A 16,644-nucleotide genomic window follows, 5' to 3' on the forward strand; every position below is an offset into this window, starting at 1 on the left:
AATGCTGTTCTTTGAAGAAGGACGCTGGAAAAGAAAGCCTCCTCCTGGGAATGGATGCAGCAGAGATGAAGGAACTGAGAAAATGGAATCACATTTTTACAGGAGACAGGGTGGGAAGAGTTATAGTCAACGTAGCCACGGGAATCAGCAAGTTTATAAAAGATGCTGGTAAACAGTTTGTCTCTAGAGTTGGAGATAGGAGACTGAGAAAGGGGAAAGAGTTGTCAGAAATGGTCCAAGTGAATTTAAGTGCAGGGTGGTAGCTGGAGGCAAAGTTGATGAAATTGATGAGCTCATCATGAGTGCATGAAGCAGAACCAGTGCAGTTTAGTTGTGTATTATGTAAGCCACAATGGGGTGGGATGGAACCAAGTGTTATTGGCACGCTTCTTATTCTAATTTATTTCTGCATAAGGCAAGTCACTGATTTATTCAAAAGTTAATTTGAAGATCATTTCAATTGCATTCTAGAATATACCTGCAACCAGGTTGTCAGAAAGATGATTCGTTTTCAATATTGTACATTCTGGTGGAGCTGATGGTGATAAATGGTGTTGTTTGAAGATTTCTCTGGTTTCCATATCAACTGCTTTCCTTTCAGATCTGAGCATTGCTTTATGCGAGACACCTTCGCCACTTCTTTGTCTCTTCTGCACAATAAACATGTTCTTTCCCTTTGTATGGTTTTGCAGTGCAAGGGTAACATTGTTAAACACTGGCCTTGTTGCAACTTTTGATCTGAGGCAAATAATAATTAATTTGATAACAGCGCAACATCAAATTAAAATGTGACTACAGTTTTACAGATGACAATCGTGGTAAAACATATATATGTTTCTATTCAGTACACTTATACTCTTTCGACATTTACCCAAACTGGAAGCTTTTATTTAAAGTACAATTACATAGTAGAAATGAAATTTAAAAGATTTTCAAACAAACCTTATCAGCAAATCACATCATGGAGCTTTTAAGCTGAAGGGCAAAAAGGCAAGGTAGTTGGTTGTGAGAAACAGAGTGTGGAGCAAAAGGGGGAGAATGATAATGAATTAGAGATGTTTAGAAAGAAAATTCTAGAGCAATAGGACCTATCCAACTGAATATATATTTATTGAAAGGTGGAGCTAAGAAAATTGAGACATTTTTCACATCAACAGGGAGCAAGAGGATTTATGTATACATAATATGCATGTACAAAACCGTTCACAGTACATCATGAATTCTGTCACAAGTAATTCAACCGCAGCGGCCAATCTGCCAACAAGAAACTCAAAACACAAAGAAAATAAATGATATCGGGCTTATAGCACTTATGCTAACTGATAAAAGTTCAGCAATAACCTCATTTTTCAGTACTAGGAGGGCTGTCTTGCTGGTCTAAGCTCTTCAAGTATATCCAAATACATTTTAAATACAAGAAAATTGATGGTGGTGGTGGTGGTGGGTGGGTAGGGGGAGATATTGAAATACAGCTGATGCCTAAAACATGTAGGTGGCATGTAGATGGAATCAGGAGTTGGGGTGGGGTGGGTGTTTAAAAATGGGTGATGTAGGCCGGAGAAGGAAAATGGGAAGTGTCCCGAGCCTTTGTGGCTCATCAGGCCGGTGCTTATGCCAGTTTCTGAGGCATGAAGCAACTGAAAGTACGAGACTACCCCCCCCCCACCCCCGGATAGGACGCCAGTCTATCACAAGGTTGACCCCAGCATTTTTTGCTGGTACCCATTTTCAGCTGGATAGACTGAGAGCATTGTGTGGTTAAGTGCCTTGCTCAAGGACTCACATGCTGCCTCAGCTGGGGCTCGAACTCAGGACCTTAAGGTTGCTGGTCGAACACCCTAACCACTTGGCCACGCAAACACTGGAAGAGGATCAACAAGAAAGAGAGAGGAAGAAGCACATTGGAGGTTGAGGGTTACCGAAACTGGAAAATTTAATGTACATACCATCAGACTGAAGATTATCCAGAGAGAATATGAGGTGTTGTTTATTTAGGGTTAAATTTAGAAGAGAAAGTTGAAGGGATTAGGGTCGGGAAATTGATGGGAAGATTGAAATCACCAAAGAAGTCATTCAGTACTGAGGCTCAGCATGGTACATTGGAAGGATATCTCAGAGTAGGGCTGAGAGGAATTTTACTGGTGAGAATGGTGAAATATGATAAAGTGCTCAAAGAGAAGGTGTGATGCAAGGTCTAACCTGATATTAATAGATACATGACCATCTCAGCAGATTCTAACTGTACAAAGTACGGTAAAACTCCAATAAACTGGTCCCTAATAGCTCAGAGATCACAGTGGGTTAACATCTGCTTGCTCATTAATATGTTGTTCTCATTAACAACAGATTTACGCTTCATGGATCCCTGCACTCACAGAGCCAACTGTACTTTATTGGGAATGTGAACCTTGTGCAGTGAAGTCACACTTGGGGCTTGTAACATCAAGGGTTAGGAATCCAGGTATGCTAGTAGCTGGAGCCAGGGTTACTGGAAATTTACTAATACTTTCCACCAGAAGAACAAGGAAGCTGATTGTGGAGAAGTGCTGCTTGTTCTTTGGAGAAGTCACAATTTCAGAACACGGCAGAGAGTAGAGAGACCAAGGTTAGGGTAATATCATAAGCTCTGTGACATAGTAGCTTTAGAACCATTCATTTTGGTGTGAAGCACGACAGTGAATGTGATCATAGAAAGTGAGTGGAGGGAAGATGAAGCGAGGAAGGTCAAGAGGATTGCTCCCTTCGTGATAAGTAGGAAGCAACTAACTCACGTGCATCTCATCAGAGGTGGGCTGCAACATTACTGCTATTTCCCAGGTGTTACTCTGAACTTTCTGTGTCATGTCCAACCTGAAACCTCTCTTTCATGTTAGACATCACACAAGAAACTCATTAATGAGGAGAACTGCAGGGGTAAGTTAGACTACTCCCCGTCTGCCAGACAAAGCAGGATCTCCCAGTGACCACCCATTTTAATTCCACTTCTCATTCCGATATGTCTATCTATGGCCTCCTCCACTGTCATGATAAGGCCACATTTAGGTTGGAGGAACAACACCTTACATTCTGTCTGGGTAGCCTCCAACCTGTTGGCATGAACATCGATTTCTCAAACTTCTGGTAATGCCCCACCTCACCATTCCCCATCCCCTTTTTCCTCTCTCACCATGTCGAATGGCCTACTCCTGCACCTATTTTCTATGTTTCTATGTCTCCTTGCCTGCCCGTCGCCTCCCTCTGGTGCTCCTCCCCCATTTTCTTTCTTCCATGGCCTTCAGTCCTCTTCTATCAGACTCTTCTTTCCCCAGCCCTGTATCTCCTCACTGTCTCGGCCCAAAACGTTGACTGTACTCTTTTCCATAGATGCTGCCTGACCTGCTGAGTTCCTCCAGCATTTTGTGTGTGATCTCAATAATGTGCCTTTCCTTGTAGGTCAATAGTGAGTGCAAGCAGAAAACAGGTATCTGCAAATACTGTTCCTACAGCATTTTTAAATGAAATGGCTTCATTTACTTTGTTACACTTCAGTAAAATTTTTAAAGTATTAGACATTGAATCATAATATAGCAATTATTTTAAATTAGCCAGAATTTGTTCCTTTAAGAGGGTAAAATCAAACAGATGCATCACCACATTAAATGAAACATTAAAGAAAATACAGGAAAAATCCAGAAGGTCAGGCAGCATAATTTGTAAGAGAAACAGTGACCTTACTTTTGATTTGAAAGATGATTTTGATGCATGGTCTTTGCTCTGATACATTTGATGTATTTCTCCCTCCACAGATGCTGCTTGATATACTAAGCATTTACATTTCTTTCTGTTTTTATTTCAGTTTTGCACCATCTGTTTTTATAATGCTTTGGGTTCATTACCACGTTGATAAAAATTTCAAATAATTGCTTGCTTTTTTCACAAATCCACATAAAGCTACATAAATCAGTATACTTGCACTCTGTTTCCCATTACAATTATCCAACCAAGGTTGCCTTGGTTACATTAGTGTTCTCATAGCAACTAAACTAGATGTCACTGCATGCTTGAATACACAACTGATGCTAATTATTTAAAAAAATCCATAGAATCTGTAAACAGACTGCTGCCCATAGAATACAACTTTTTAGACATCAAACTTAACCTCGAAATTGGCTTTCAGGCACATCTATCAACTTGCTTATCTACCTGTATTTACATTAAGGAAACATATATTTATGGAGTTCCACTTTTGCAATTAAAATGCCAGGGAGCTTTTGCAATTAAAATGCCAAGACAAAAAAACCCTAGAAATTAAGAAGAATTAGGAGGGGAGGCCAAAAACTAGATTAAAAAAATATTTTCAGGAGAGAGAAAATTATTAATGTTCCAAAGTGGAAAGTTCAAAAGTTAAGTTTCAAATAAATAATTTTATCTCAACATTTTAAATCTCTCAGGCCTCATTATTTACTTTGGTCAGAGTAACAAAATAAAAAAAATTATCTTGAACTGTCCAAAAACAGGGTGTATGTTCATTTTCCCTGTCATTTATAGTTCTTAAGCTCACAGCCCATTATTATTTCATTAAATTATGCCACTAATTTTGGGAAAGTTTTAATAAAAATAAGACTTGCATCTATAGTAATCCCTTCAGAACCTTAGTTCTCAACAGAATGCTTATTAATGAGATAAATACACTATCACTGTAATTTATTAATAATAAATTAGCAATTATCACGGTTTATGTATAAGGAAGAACATGGAATCATGTAATCGAATGTAAACTGTAATCCCTAAAGAATTTTTAAAAATTAACTATTTCTAATTAGCAAAATCTTCAAAGTATGGTCACTTATAAATCACCAATAACTACTCAGAAAATATCAAGAAGAATAATAACTTCTCTGCAATATTACACCATTCTACAGCATGTTAATACGGTCTTTAAAGGAAGATTTAATGAAATATGTTATATTTTCGGAGGAGATGCAACAAAATAGTTGAGAGGATTATTTTTTTAAGAATCACAATACTTCAATTTGCCAATACAATGCCTTTATTTTACTGTGTACACGGTACACAGCAGAAACAGGTGGAGGCCGCTTCATGCAGACTTTGTTAAATAAATAATTCACGTAAATCATCTAGAAAAATAATATATTAATATTAGTTTACAATTTTTAAGTCTATTTAACAATTTTTAGTGAAAATTAAAGAGTCTTCTTTTTAAAAAACTGTGAAACCATGCTAATTCTCATACAGTGGCATAGAATTTCAATAATGGTGATGGGAAGATGGATCTTCAATCAAAGGAGAGCAAGAGTGATCAGAGCAAGCCAGCAGTAGGTCATGGTCACTTAAGGGCAGCTATAGAAATTGAATCTGGCTCTTATGCATTCCTCCCATCCACATATAATGAGTATACTTTGATGCTGCTGAAACACATCATAGAATGTGCTGGGACACACTATCAGTGTTGTAACCCGGGATCATCGGGTGTTTTGGGTCTTTCAAAGCATCAGTCACTCTCGCCCAGGCGACCTAGCCAGGGCTGATTAGCAGGCTGGCTAGTGTCCCAGCATCACTGGTGCACAGGTCACACCTCTCGCTCAGCAGCCTCTGTGACAGTCCTGAAGGCTCTTTTACTTTACAGCCCCCATAATGCCAAGGAGAGGGCAGGTGCTGCACAGCAGGCAGCCAGCAAAACCTCTATGCCCCACCTTGTGCCCTCCATCCCTGTCTCTGGCACTGCTCTACCAGCTCCTGGTATTTGGTTTTCTTACGTTAAATAGTTTGTTGCGGGGGCCGGAGACAGTTCCATAAAGATTCATGTATTGAGCCACATGCAGACCTGGTTTTGCTTAGTGTGGCAAGCAGGGCAAATGGCTATCTCAGGGTAACCGTAAACTACATGGAAACAACAAACAGAAGTTGTGCATCTTACCACATCTTCAATCATGAACATTGCACACACTTGTTTTTAAACCATCACCAAATGGCAGGTATTGTCTCTAAAAGATGTGTATTTCCTGTCAACCATATTGGAAGTTTTGGAGACCATTTAGTATCGCATAAAAGAAACAAAAATAAAATTTCTCTGCTCACAGGTTCATTTAGTACTTCTTTCTGGATGCCTACCAAATTTGTCTGTGCCAAACTTTACAGTGGACTCCCAAAATAATTTTCATGGGAGTTTGTAAGATAAATGTGAATATTAAATGCAACATTCTTTGATAAAATGTGGGCAGTGCATTTGCAAATGCTAAGAAATCTGTCACTTCCAAAAATATGATGCCTTTCTAAGCTGTGAGTTTCTGAGTCATGGTTCAAGGATAAGAACAGTGAGAGATTAGTGACAACATATCTGGTGTCAATTGGCACTATTGGTTAAAGAAATAGAAGTGAGGCATATTTACAATGAAGCGTCAAGTTTGATGTTGAATTCCCAAAATAGTGAGCTCTTCTAGGAAAGGTGTTCCTGACATTATGCTGGATCTACACAACAACAACGCTTCTGAGTTTCCCATTACCAAGGAAGCCACAATTCCGGGTATTACAGCGAGTATGAGATTGTGTAAAGATACAGTATCTGCAATAATCCTGGGCATTACTTTGCTTAATACACATGCTAGGTACTTTGGGTAGCTAATAAACTTACATAAATTAATACTTACAATGGAGCAGACAACGAAGGATTTCCATTAACAACTTTATAAAGCTGTTTGAGTAGATTGTCATCCCAGTAGAGGTCACAAAACTTCTCCGATATAGCATTACTGAATGTACTGAATTTAAGACTTTTCAAGGATAAGATGTACTCACCTTATAAAAGAAATCAAAAGTCCAAAATCAATTACAAGAGTGAAATGCTATTTCACTTAGCCTGAAAACATCAGTAATGTTGCTTGTTATCAGCTTAGAATAATGCTTTTGAAGCTAGCTACATTGAATTTGAGATTTATTTTGAGTAGTTTCAAACGTATATTACGATATATAAATAAGATAGATTTAGATTCTTCAAATACTACATCTTTTACTATACAAAATAACATTTTGCAAACAAGAACAGCACTTTTCATTTATTTCTATAATAGAATATTTTTGCTTTTGAAAACAAACAGAGCATTATCATTTTAGTAAAACAACACTGAGTTAAGCAATGAGAGAAAAGATGTCCAGGTAAAAGTTTTCAGCTTCACTATCTGGATAGCAATCTGGGCAAGCGGATATAAACAAAATCAAAATCAATGATTCACACCCACACCAAAATACTGCCAGGATAGTGAAGATGATATAATCTAACACAGTATAAACAAAGGCAAAGAGCAACAGCAAGGAAAGTTCCAAGAAGGACCGAACGTGCAGACAGAAAAACACATTAGAAGTTGTGAGGAAGAAAAATTATGGTGTACAGATATGCTGCTTTTGAAATCTGCTGCAGCTTTTGTCTGTCAAAAATGAACTAAAAAGCATTTGTAAAATAATATTTGAAAACTTTTAACATGTGCCATATCCCACTTTTATAGATTGGTCAGCCATGCTTTAGAGGAAGCAATTAAGTGAACCACTGAAGTTAAGATTGAATAAAATCCTGTTGCAAATAGTACTACAGTTTACAGTGTGTGTATCCAAGCAAACATTTTGATACACTTTTTTTTCCCACAAATTCACCACTTTGAGTTTGAACCATATTAATTCATAATGACAGAAAACAACTTGGACTCCAATGTCAACAGCAATCAATGGGCTGGTTTGTGCTGACCCAACACCCTTCACCCAGACTGCACACAGTCGGTATCTGATCCACTTGCCTGCCCTCACCATGTTGAGATGTGACCAGCCTATTGAGCTAGCTCTTCATAGCCCAGGGATGAACAGCAACAAGGCCTCTGGCAGTGTAGTACAGAGGCCCAGTCCGAAATGACAACAAGCAAACTTGGGGGCAGGGCTTTGCCAGCTATCGTCTTTAAATATCTTTGACATGGAAACAGTTAAAAACAATTAAAATTCAAGTAAATTAAAAAAGTCAGTGTTAATTATTTAAAACAAAATAATCAATATTAACTAAAATGCACAAAAACTTAAATAATTAGAAACATTAAAATGAAGTAATCTTGAAAAGGCAGCTTGAGTCTCACCTTGCCTCCCAAGTCTTTGCCTAAACAAAGCAGCCTCAAGTCCTGCCTTTTATCTAATCTGGTTTGGGATACATGATCTCTCAGCATAATGGACTCTGCCACCGGGCTCCATGAGAGAATGTATATTTCAAGGATGTTTTAAACACCGAAGGACTGTCATTATGATCTAAACTAGCAGCAATGTGCAACATGATTTGACCCAATATTTTCTGGACTATTGGATTCTTAAGTAGATGGCCCAAAAAATTTAGTTCAATGCTTTTTTTCAAATGAACATATTAACAGCCTCTCATACTGATTGCCAAAGGCCCAACAATTCTATCACATAATGTAACAACAGATAGAACTATATGGGAAAACTGGATGTATTGCACGTATAATAAATTTTGTAACTCTGCCTCTGTGTCTCCACTGGGATTATGTACAGTGGAAAACTCTGGCAATGCATGCTTGAGCTCCACTTCCCATTCAGGTAAAGCAGGCCTTCACTATGAGAGAGAGAGACTTCCTTTGGTTAAATTAGAGGAGGACTTGCCCAATTACCTGGGGGCTCCCCACCAGGCAGCAGCTGAAAACAGGTGTCCCTTAAGCTAAGGAATAAATTCATGCTACCTCATTGCTTCCCAAAACTACGTATCCCAAGACCAAGTCACCAAACAACATAAACGTAACTCTAATCTATCCTCCAGCAAGGGCAACAAACATCACCCCCAAATCCCAACACCCCTTACCACAGGCCTGTGGAACATTAAGAGTTGGGGCCATTGAGCAGGAGTAAATTAGACACGAGGCTAACATCAGTGGAGATGTGAGAGAACAGTCCCCAGTGTAAGATTACGTTGAGAAGCTGTTGGTGATGAGTGAGAAAGAGAAGGCTGAGATTTTAACGGAGTAATTATTTCTCACAAGGCTCAAGTTTGGGGGAGCGGGGAAGTTTTGCACAATACCTTTTCTCTTAAATACTCATCAAACCAATTCTTCCTATTGTCAGACTTCACTATTTGAGAGCTAATTCTGTATGTGCTTATTTCAGTGGCAATGCCATCATTAACCTGTGACTTCATTATAGTAAGAAGACCTCACCTTCACTCCTCTGCCTCGTATATCATTGGGTAAAATGACAATGGGTGGGAATTCAGCACAAACCAGCCAGTTATTACTTACACCAGGAGCTCCCAGCCTGGGGTCCACAGACCCCTTGCTTAATGGTATTGGTCTAGTGCATAAAAAAACGTTGGGAAACCCTTACTTACATCATCCACCCTCTCCCCAGACTCTGCGCAGATTATACATATCCTGGAGGAGTTAAAATTGGAGCTGAAATTGGCATTCTACTACTTATGAGGAAGAAAGTTGGAGGTTGTAGGAAGATAACAAATAGATGTGGTTAAAAGATCATAAACCTAATGAATGGAATTTAATCCGGAAAAGGAAATTTTTATTTTACTATTTATTCATTCATAGCATGTAGGCATCATTGGTTAGACCACTATTGCCTGACCATTTCTAATGCCCCTAAAGTAAAACACTGCTAGGAATGAACCTCTTTACTGTGCAGTGAGAGTCACATAAAATAAAGGATAGTGAGAATTCCTGAGCAACAGGGGAACCTTTGAGTGAGTAGATTTCCACAGACGTCACCACATTGCAGGAAGCATGCAATAGCACAAAAGACAGTTCAGAGGAGATCTGTGAAGATATTGCCAAGGCAATATCTTGTAAAATATCCTTGTAAAATTTTGTTACAAGGAGAAAATAGTTTGACTGTGGCTGATATATCTGGGAAAATAGGAGGCTGAGAGGAGGCTTAATTGGAGTGTTCTATGGCAAGCTGAGACAAGGTGAACAGGTAGGGCATATAACCCTTAGAGGAGAGGTGAATAACCAAAGTACATAGACTTGATTGATAAGAGAATTGGAGGAGAATAGAGGAAAATTCTTCTCATCCCATCAATTTTAAAAAAACCTGAATAAATACATGAAGAGCAATAAACAACAAGGCTACAGACCCAAAAGTGGGAAATGGGATTAGGCTGTATAGTATTTGATGGTCTCTATGGAATGATGAACAACCAGATTCTCTGGGGAAAATTGAATGCAAATTTACAGGACGCTGGTGAGAGTGCACCTCAGTACAGTGCACAGATTTGGTGCCCATATTTAAAAAAAAAGTTATACATGCACTGGAGGCAGTGCAGAGAAGGTTGAGCCCTGAGATGAAGGGGGCTGACATTTGAACAAAACTCAAGCAGGTTGGCCCTATATTTATTGGAGCTTAGAAGAATGGAAGTAAATCAAACTGAAATAGACAAGATTTAAAGGAGGACTACAGGATGGATAGTGAAAAGTTCTCTGCCCTAATGTAGGTATCAAGAAGAAAGGGGCATAGTTTCAGAATAAAGGATTACCATTTAAGATGGAGGAGGAGCTTCTTAACACAGAGAGCCGTGACTCTTTGAAGCCCTCTACCCACAGAACTGTGAAGAATGAGCTATTTAATATATTTAAGGCAGTCAAAGAATATGGGAGAGGGAACTGAAAAATGTTGAGAACAAGACTGGATCAGCCATGATCATTTTCAAGAGAATGATGGACCTACTTCTCTTTCTTCTTATGTTCTCTACCATAAATATCTTTGATTCTAATTACTAAATAGCAAGTGCTTTAGATGCCGAATACAAGTAAATATTTCAAAAGTGCTTGATTCAACGGTAACTCTCATAATGAAAATATTAGTAAACTTTCCTTTTTGATAGAATTATCAGTAAAATACTTAGTGTGTGATAAATTATCAATGTGTGCCAAAATAAAGATAATCTACCCATTGTACTGGCTTCTTCATCATGCTCTAAGTAACCATCAAATGCAAATTCTTCTTTTAAGAGATGAATAGTTTTTTGTAAAAGATTGACTGGTGCTGGATTTGATGAATTTATTGCCACTAGATTGTCTTGAGGAGACACTGGGATGCATGCAGAAGGTAACTGGATATTTTCTGAAATCTCTGCAGAAATGCTTGGAGCAGTTGTGAATGTTTTTATTTCATTTCTAACAGCCAATGAGTTCTGTTCCAACAAATATCTTTCAGGCAAAGTCATTTCTGTGGCATTGGTCTTAAAATCTACAAAATTGCTAAGATTGTCAGTAGAAGGCTCCAAAATAGTGTGCATTTTGATCGTAGCCTTTTCATCATCATTTCTGTTGAGCTTACAACTAAAAGCGTTCTTCACTAGTGATCCAGTACTTTTAAAACTGCTTCCATTGCTTCCACTAGAGGTCCTGTTGGAAAGTACTGTAGATTCTGGCAAGAAGCTATTTAACTTCTCTTCATGAGAACTTGGAACAAGGGATGCATGCTCTGGCATGGACAAGTTAAGAAGAGAATCATTTACTGACGTAGTAGAAATAGCTTTGGAGAAGGAATTTACATCCTGGTATTGCAAAGAAATTGTGTGTGGTGCACTTGCTTTGCTTTCAACAATTGGAGAGAGGTTAGTACATAAACTTGGGCTGCTATTGGTTTGGTTTAGCGAAGATGCTGATGTGTGTGATCGTCTGTCCAGAGTCTCATTCTCAAAGTTAAATACAGATGTTTCCACAATTTCATCATGTTCAATATCTCCAATGGGCACCGTTCCTTGGTTCTTCTGGATTTCCTCTTTCATAGCTTTAACAAACTGTTTGGCCCCTGGACATTTGCTTGATACTTTTATACTGTTGAATTAAAATAAAAACACACATATATAATTTAGAAAAATGAAGTTGAAATAAATTAGAATTTTCACATTCATAAAAAATAAGACTTCTTATCTTTCAGTTTACTAAAAACACTCAGTGTTAAGGTTTGAAAGTACTGCAGGAATGCAAGATACCAGACTAGCAATGTGAAGAACTGAGGAATTATTCAGTGGAATATTATCAACATAAGAGAATGTTTGAGTAACATAACCATACCAGCAACATTCATGAAAACTCTGGGACAGATATGGAGAGTTACTTTCTGCAGATACAGCATTACATACCTCATGATTGGAGTACTTTGTTGCTTAAATATGTACCTGTGAATCTCAAGAAATCCTTGTCGGTGTCTAGAGGTGTCTACAACTGATACATAAGCCACCATTTTCTATTCTATGCTTTAGTACTTGAAAAATTAAAATATTTCACAAAATAATGCCAAACACACATTTACTTAAATACTACAAAACCAAAATAGATGCCCAACAAATGGTAAGTAAATAAATGACATTGAATGTGATTTAAAAAAGTAATTTTCAAGTAAACTTTGTTGTTATTGATGTTGTAAAAATTATTAGCTATAAATTTTATCCAATTTAATAAATGAATTTACTTTCTAAAGGAATATCCCACCAGTTTAATGAACACATATTTATTTAGAAGACACTTTTTTACACCTAGGATCACCTGACAATGTTAACACAACACTTTTAAAAAGATAACCTTTTTAGTGAGATTATCTTTCAAAACCTGAAAAATGTAACAAATGGGAAATACAAAAATTACTATATATATTTATAAATTTGCTAAATACTTGTTAAATTCTTTTTATATTGCATTTGCTACCAACAGCTGATCTGAATAAAATGCCCAATACTCTCCGGAGATTCACTTATCTAATGCATTACCTTGTTTTCTCTTTGGTCTGTGCAAGGATAATTGGTTTGAAATGGGTGGCTGGGGAAGTGAAGGCCTCTGGAAGTTTAGAAAGGGACTTGGTGTTTACAGGACACTGACAAGGAATTGGGCCCTTGACAGCTGTCAGCTTGCTGTCAATAGCAAGAGGTACAAATCCTATAAATAATGAATGAAAAAGAAAGAAAATTCAATGGTAATGCTTTTGCTGGTTGATGTAAAAATGTGCACTGCTTCAATATGATCAGTACCTAATCTGGATGACTCTTGGGCAAATGTTGCATTTTCCAGTGAAGAATAAGAATACTCTAAATTTTCCCATTTGAAATTGAGTCCAGTAACAGTCTTTTCTTTCCTGTGGAATTTCTAATCGAGGGAAAAGAAATGAATGAACAATTATGAATCTACATGCTATTTTATCTGTGGGTACTAAATGTACAAATGAATGGAATGTAAACTCAAAAACAAATCAGAGCAACAGAAATAATACAACACTAGTGTCAAAAATGAATACAAACACAACATTGATCACTGTACATCTGGCTTTTCAGTGTAATATATTTTGACAATCAAATGACTAAAATGTAATAAAGGAATTCTTTGATTGTACTGTAATGCTTTGCTTTGAAAAGCTCGTAACTGCTTTTACAATCTTGCTTCCAACTAATGGCCTGGAGTTTGCAGACCTTCAGGAAGAGTTTATACCCACCTAGTGCATATCACCTGAAACCAGTCTGCGGCATCATAACAGATTCCACCCTCTAAGTCTAGCGCCTAGTCAAATGTGAATGGTCAAGCAACAGAATAAACCCTATCCGCAGAAATGCTGAAAGAAAACTTTAACAGCGATGACTGTCAAAGTTGTTAAAATACTGGTAGCTAGAAATTCATCCCCAGTAGCTGGGGCCAAACAAGTTATGTACTAAATTCTGTTTTGAAATTTGGATGCACGGAATAGAATGTGAATTCCTAATTATGAACTTTGAGGTCTGACAATGTTTTTGAATGTCTCTCACAACTAAACATATTTAAATAAACCTTTTTTTTAAAATTGTAGATTTAATAAAACTTTTTTTTGTCCCACATAGGCATCATCCACTTTGCCAAATGTAAACATCACTTTGCCAAGTAGACGTTTTGAACAGATTCCATCGCCTAAATGCAGGCTAATTTCTACAGCATTGTGCACCACTGCTGAACTCCAGTGGAGCTGGAAAGTCAGGACACCGTGGGTGCCCAGCTACCTTCAAGATCAGCACTTCTGCAACTGGCCTGGTGGCACGTATGTAGAGAGACACAGATTGTTACTCTACACAGCTCTCAAAAAATCCAGGTCATTATGATTAATGTGAATGACATCAGTGAAGAAATGTTGTTAATCAAAATTACAGTGGTTAAAATTCTGGAATATCTTCATTCCGGTAACTCAGGGAAAATATTCTTTCTATTCATTTCGATGATAATTTAAGAGTGGATTGCTCCTGCTTTCTAATGCCCATATGGTTTTCATTCTTGCATTTTAAGGCCATTATAATGTAAACAGTAGTGAAGACCCTGATACTTTCATCTGCATGGCAGTAAAAGACTCATATAGGACACCATAGCCAGTAAAGACAACACCGTCAACCTTACTGTACAGCAGCTTTATATCGTCAGTGATATGCATGGCTTCAAACCCCACTCCAGCCTGTAACATTAAATCTTCCTTAACCTTTCAGTGAAGCATTAAATAATATGAAGAAGCCACCTTTCAGATGAACTCATACAATGTAACATTTCTAACATTCTGGAATGAGAAGTACTCATTTCATTACTTATTAAATGCAAGACCACATTAAAAGATTGTATACTCAAAGGGGGGAGGGGAGGGCGAGGGGAGCTGGCTGCATTTAGGGAGGAGAAACTGATTCCTTTCTGTTAAAGGGATACAATTCTTTTAGTTGGTTTAACGACTGATTGAGGCAAAAGAAGGACATAATAGCAAATGTATGGAGGTAAGCAATGGGATAGTACATGTAACATAACTCTTTATGGATGCAATGCTGGTTCTGCTGCAGCTTGAGGGTAGTGCTTTTGCAGTGCCGAGCGGCATCTTAATACGTAGTATTCCTAGACTGAGGAACTTGCAAAGGTCAGTGCTGTGTTTGGGCTTGGACACAGAAGATGACTCACCTTGGAAAGCTCCCAAGATAGGAATGTATAAAAATACTGTTTATCATGTTCTTGGCGCATGAAAGCATACCACATATGACCCTCATCTGAGCAGTCACTCTTGATAATTTAATCTTCAGAGCTCAGATACCGCTTTGGTTAATCTAGGAATACCACATTTCCTCAAAGGCAAATATTTGCTAACAAATTCAGCTCTGGTTGGTTGTGCTAAAATTGCTTTGTAATAATTTTTATGCTTTTGTTTCAACCAAATTTCTGAAGTAAAGGGAGGCTTTCTAATAAATCTTTTACCAAAATATGGCGAAATGAACAGCATTTATTGCTTTAAGGTATGACAATGCCAGGGCTCAGATAAACTACGGCAAAAACTTTGCTGCTAGTATAAAAGCCAGCATTTTCTAAGTGTTTTTATTATTCTTTGTATCTGTCTCTTTCAATCTCCAATACTCCCAGCACAGCAAAATACAGGAAGTATTCTGTTCTATTCTCTTTGGTACAAAGTAGATGGTCTCACATTTGCCTACACTGAAATCTATTTGTCACCATTTTGTCCATAAGATGAAACTCTCAATACCTCTTTTTAATTTAATGCTTTGACATTATTTACAATATCATCTCCCCATGAAAACTATCCATTTATATTTATTTAACACTTCTAGACCATAAGACCTAGGATCAGAATTATACCATTTGGCCCTTTTCGTCTGCTCTGCCATTCCATCAAGGCTGATCTATTATCCCTCTCAACCCCATTCTCCTGCCTTCTCCTTGTAACCTTTGATGGCCTGACTAATCAAGAACCTACCAACTTCCACTTTAAAAATACTTGATGACGAGGTCTCCACAGCAACCCATGGTAAACAATTCCATAGATTCACCACCCTCTGGCTAAAGCAGGGGTTCCTAACCTGGGGTCCACAGACCCCTCGGTTAATAGTAGGAGTGCATGGGATAAAGAAGGTTGGGAACTCCTGGGCTTAAGAAATTCCTTCTCGTATCTGTTCCAAATCAATGTCCCTCTGTTCTGAGGCTGTGCCCTTTGGTCCTAGATTCACCCAGTATAGGACACATACTCTCCACATCCACTCCATCCAGGCCTTTCAATATTCAATAGGTTTGAGTGAGACCCCCCTCCCACTTATTCTTCTAAACTTCAGTGAGTACAGGCCTGGTGCCATCAAATGTTCCTCATGCTATTCCATCCCCAGAATCATTGTCATGAGCCTCCCCTGGACCCTCTCTAATGCCAGCACATCTTTTCTTAGATCAGGGGCTTGAAACTGCTCACAATACTCCAAGTGTGGTCTGACCAATGTCTTACAAAGCCTCAGCATCACATCCTGGTCTTATATTCTAGACCTCTTGAAAGGAATACTAACATTGCATTTGCCTTCCTTTCCATCAGCCCAACTTTTAGAACAGCCAAACTTCAATGTATCCTACCACTACCGCAAGGTTAATGCATCATATTTTATTAAATTACATGAATTCTCACTGTACTTTGTATGTATTCAATTGTCTGCTTTACACACTAAAGTGCTGACTCATTTTGCAAAACAACAATAATGTTGGAATCTATCTTCAGACACATTGAGGCAGAAACTTGGTTTGGTGGCGACTGGAAAGGAATGAAAATAAGCCAGTTGCTGGTTAAAGTCCACGGTTAGTGCTTATAGGGTTCAGAAGCATACATTTCATTTGAACTTAA

The 16,644-nt window shown here is 38.0% G+C and overlaps 1 protein-coding gene across 5 annotated transcripts in view; it reads right to left on the reverse strand.

Moving 5' to 3' along the window:
- Positions 1-16,644, reverse strand: part of kndc1 (kinase non-catalytic C-lobe domain containing 1) — a 154,460-nt gene that overhangs the window by 59,799 nt on the left and 78,017 nt on the right. For all 5 annotated transcript variants that reach the window (XM_073027514.1, XM_073027515.1, XM_073027513.1 and 2 more), the window contains exons 12-16: positions 13,016-13,130; positions 12,758-12,923; positions 10,933-11,825; positions 6,648-6,795; positions 479-738 (exon numbers count right to left, since the gene is read on the reverse strand). In XM_073027514.1, coding sequence (XP_072883615.1) covers positions 479-738; positions 6,648-6,795; positions 10,933-11,825; positions 12,758-12,923; positions 13,016-13,130 — 1,582 coding nt within the window. The remainder of the gene's footprint in view (positions 1-478; positions 739-6,647; positions 6,796-10,932; positions 11,826-12,757; positions 12,924-13,015; positions 13,131-16,644) is intronic.

This window comes from Hemitrygon akajei, chromosome 23 (genome assembly GCF_048418815.1).
Source record: "Hemitrygon akajei chromosome 23, sHemAka1.3, whole genome shotgun sequence".
NCBI lineage: Eukaryota > Metazoa > Chordata > Chondrichthyes > Myliobatiformes > Dasyatidae > Hemitrygon > Hemitrygon akajei.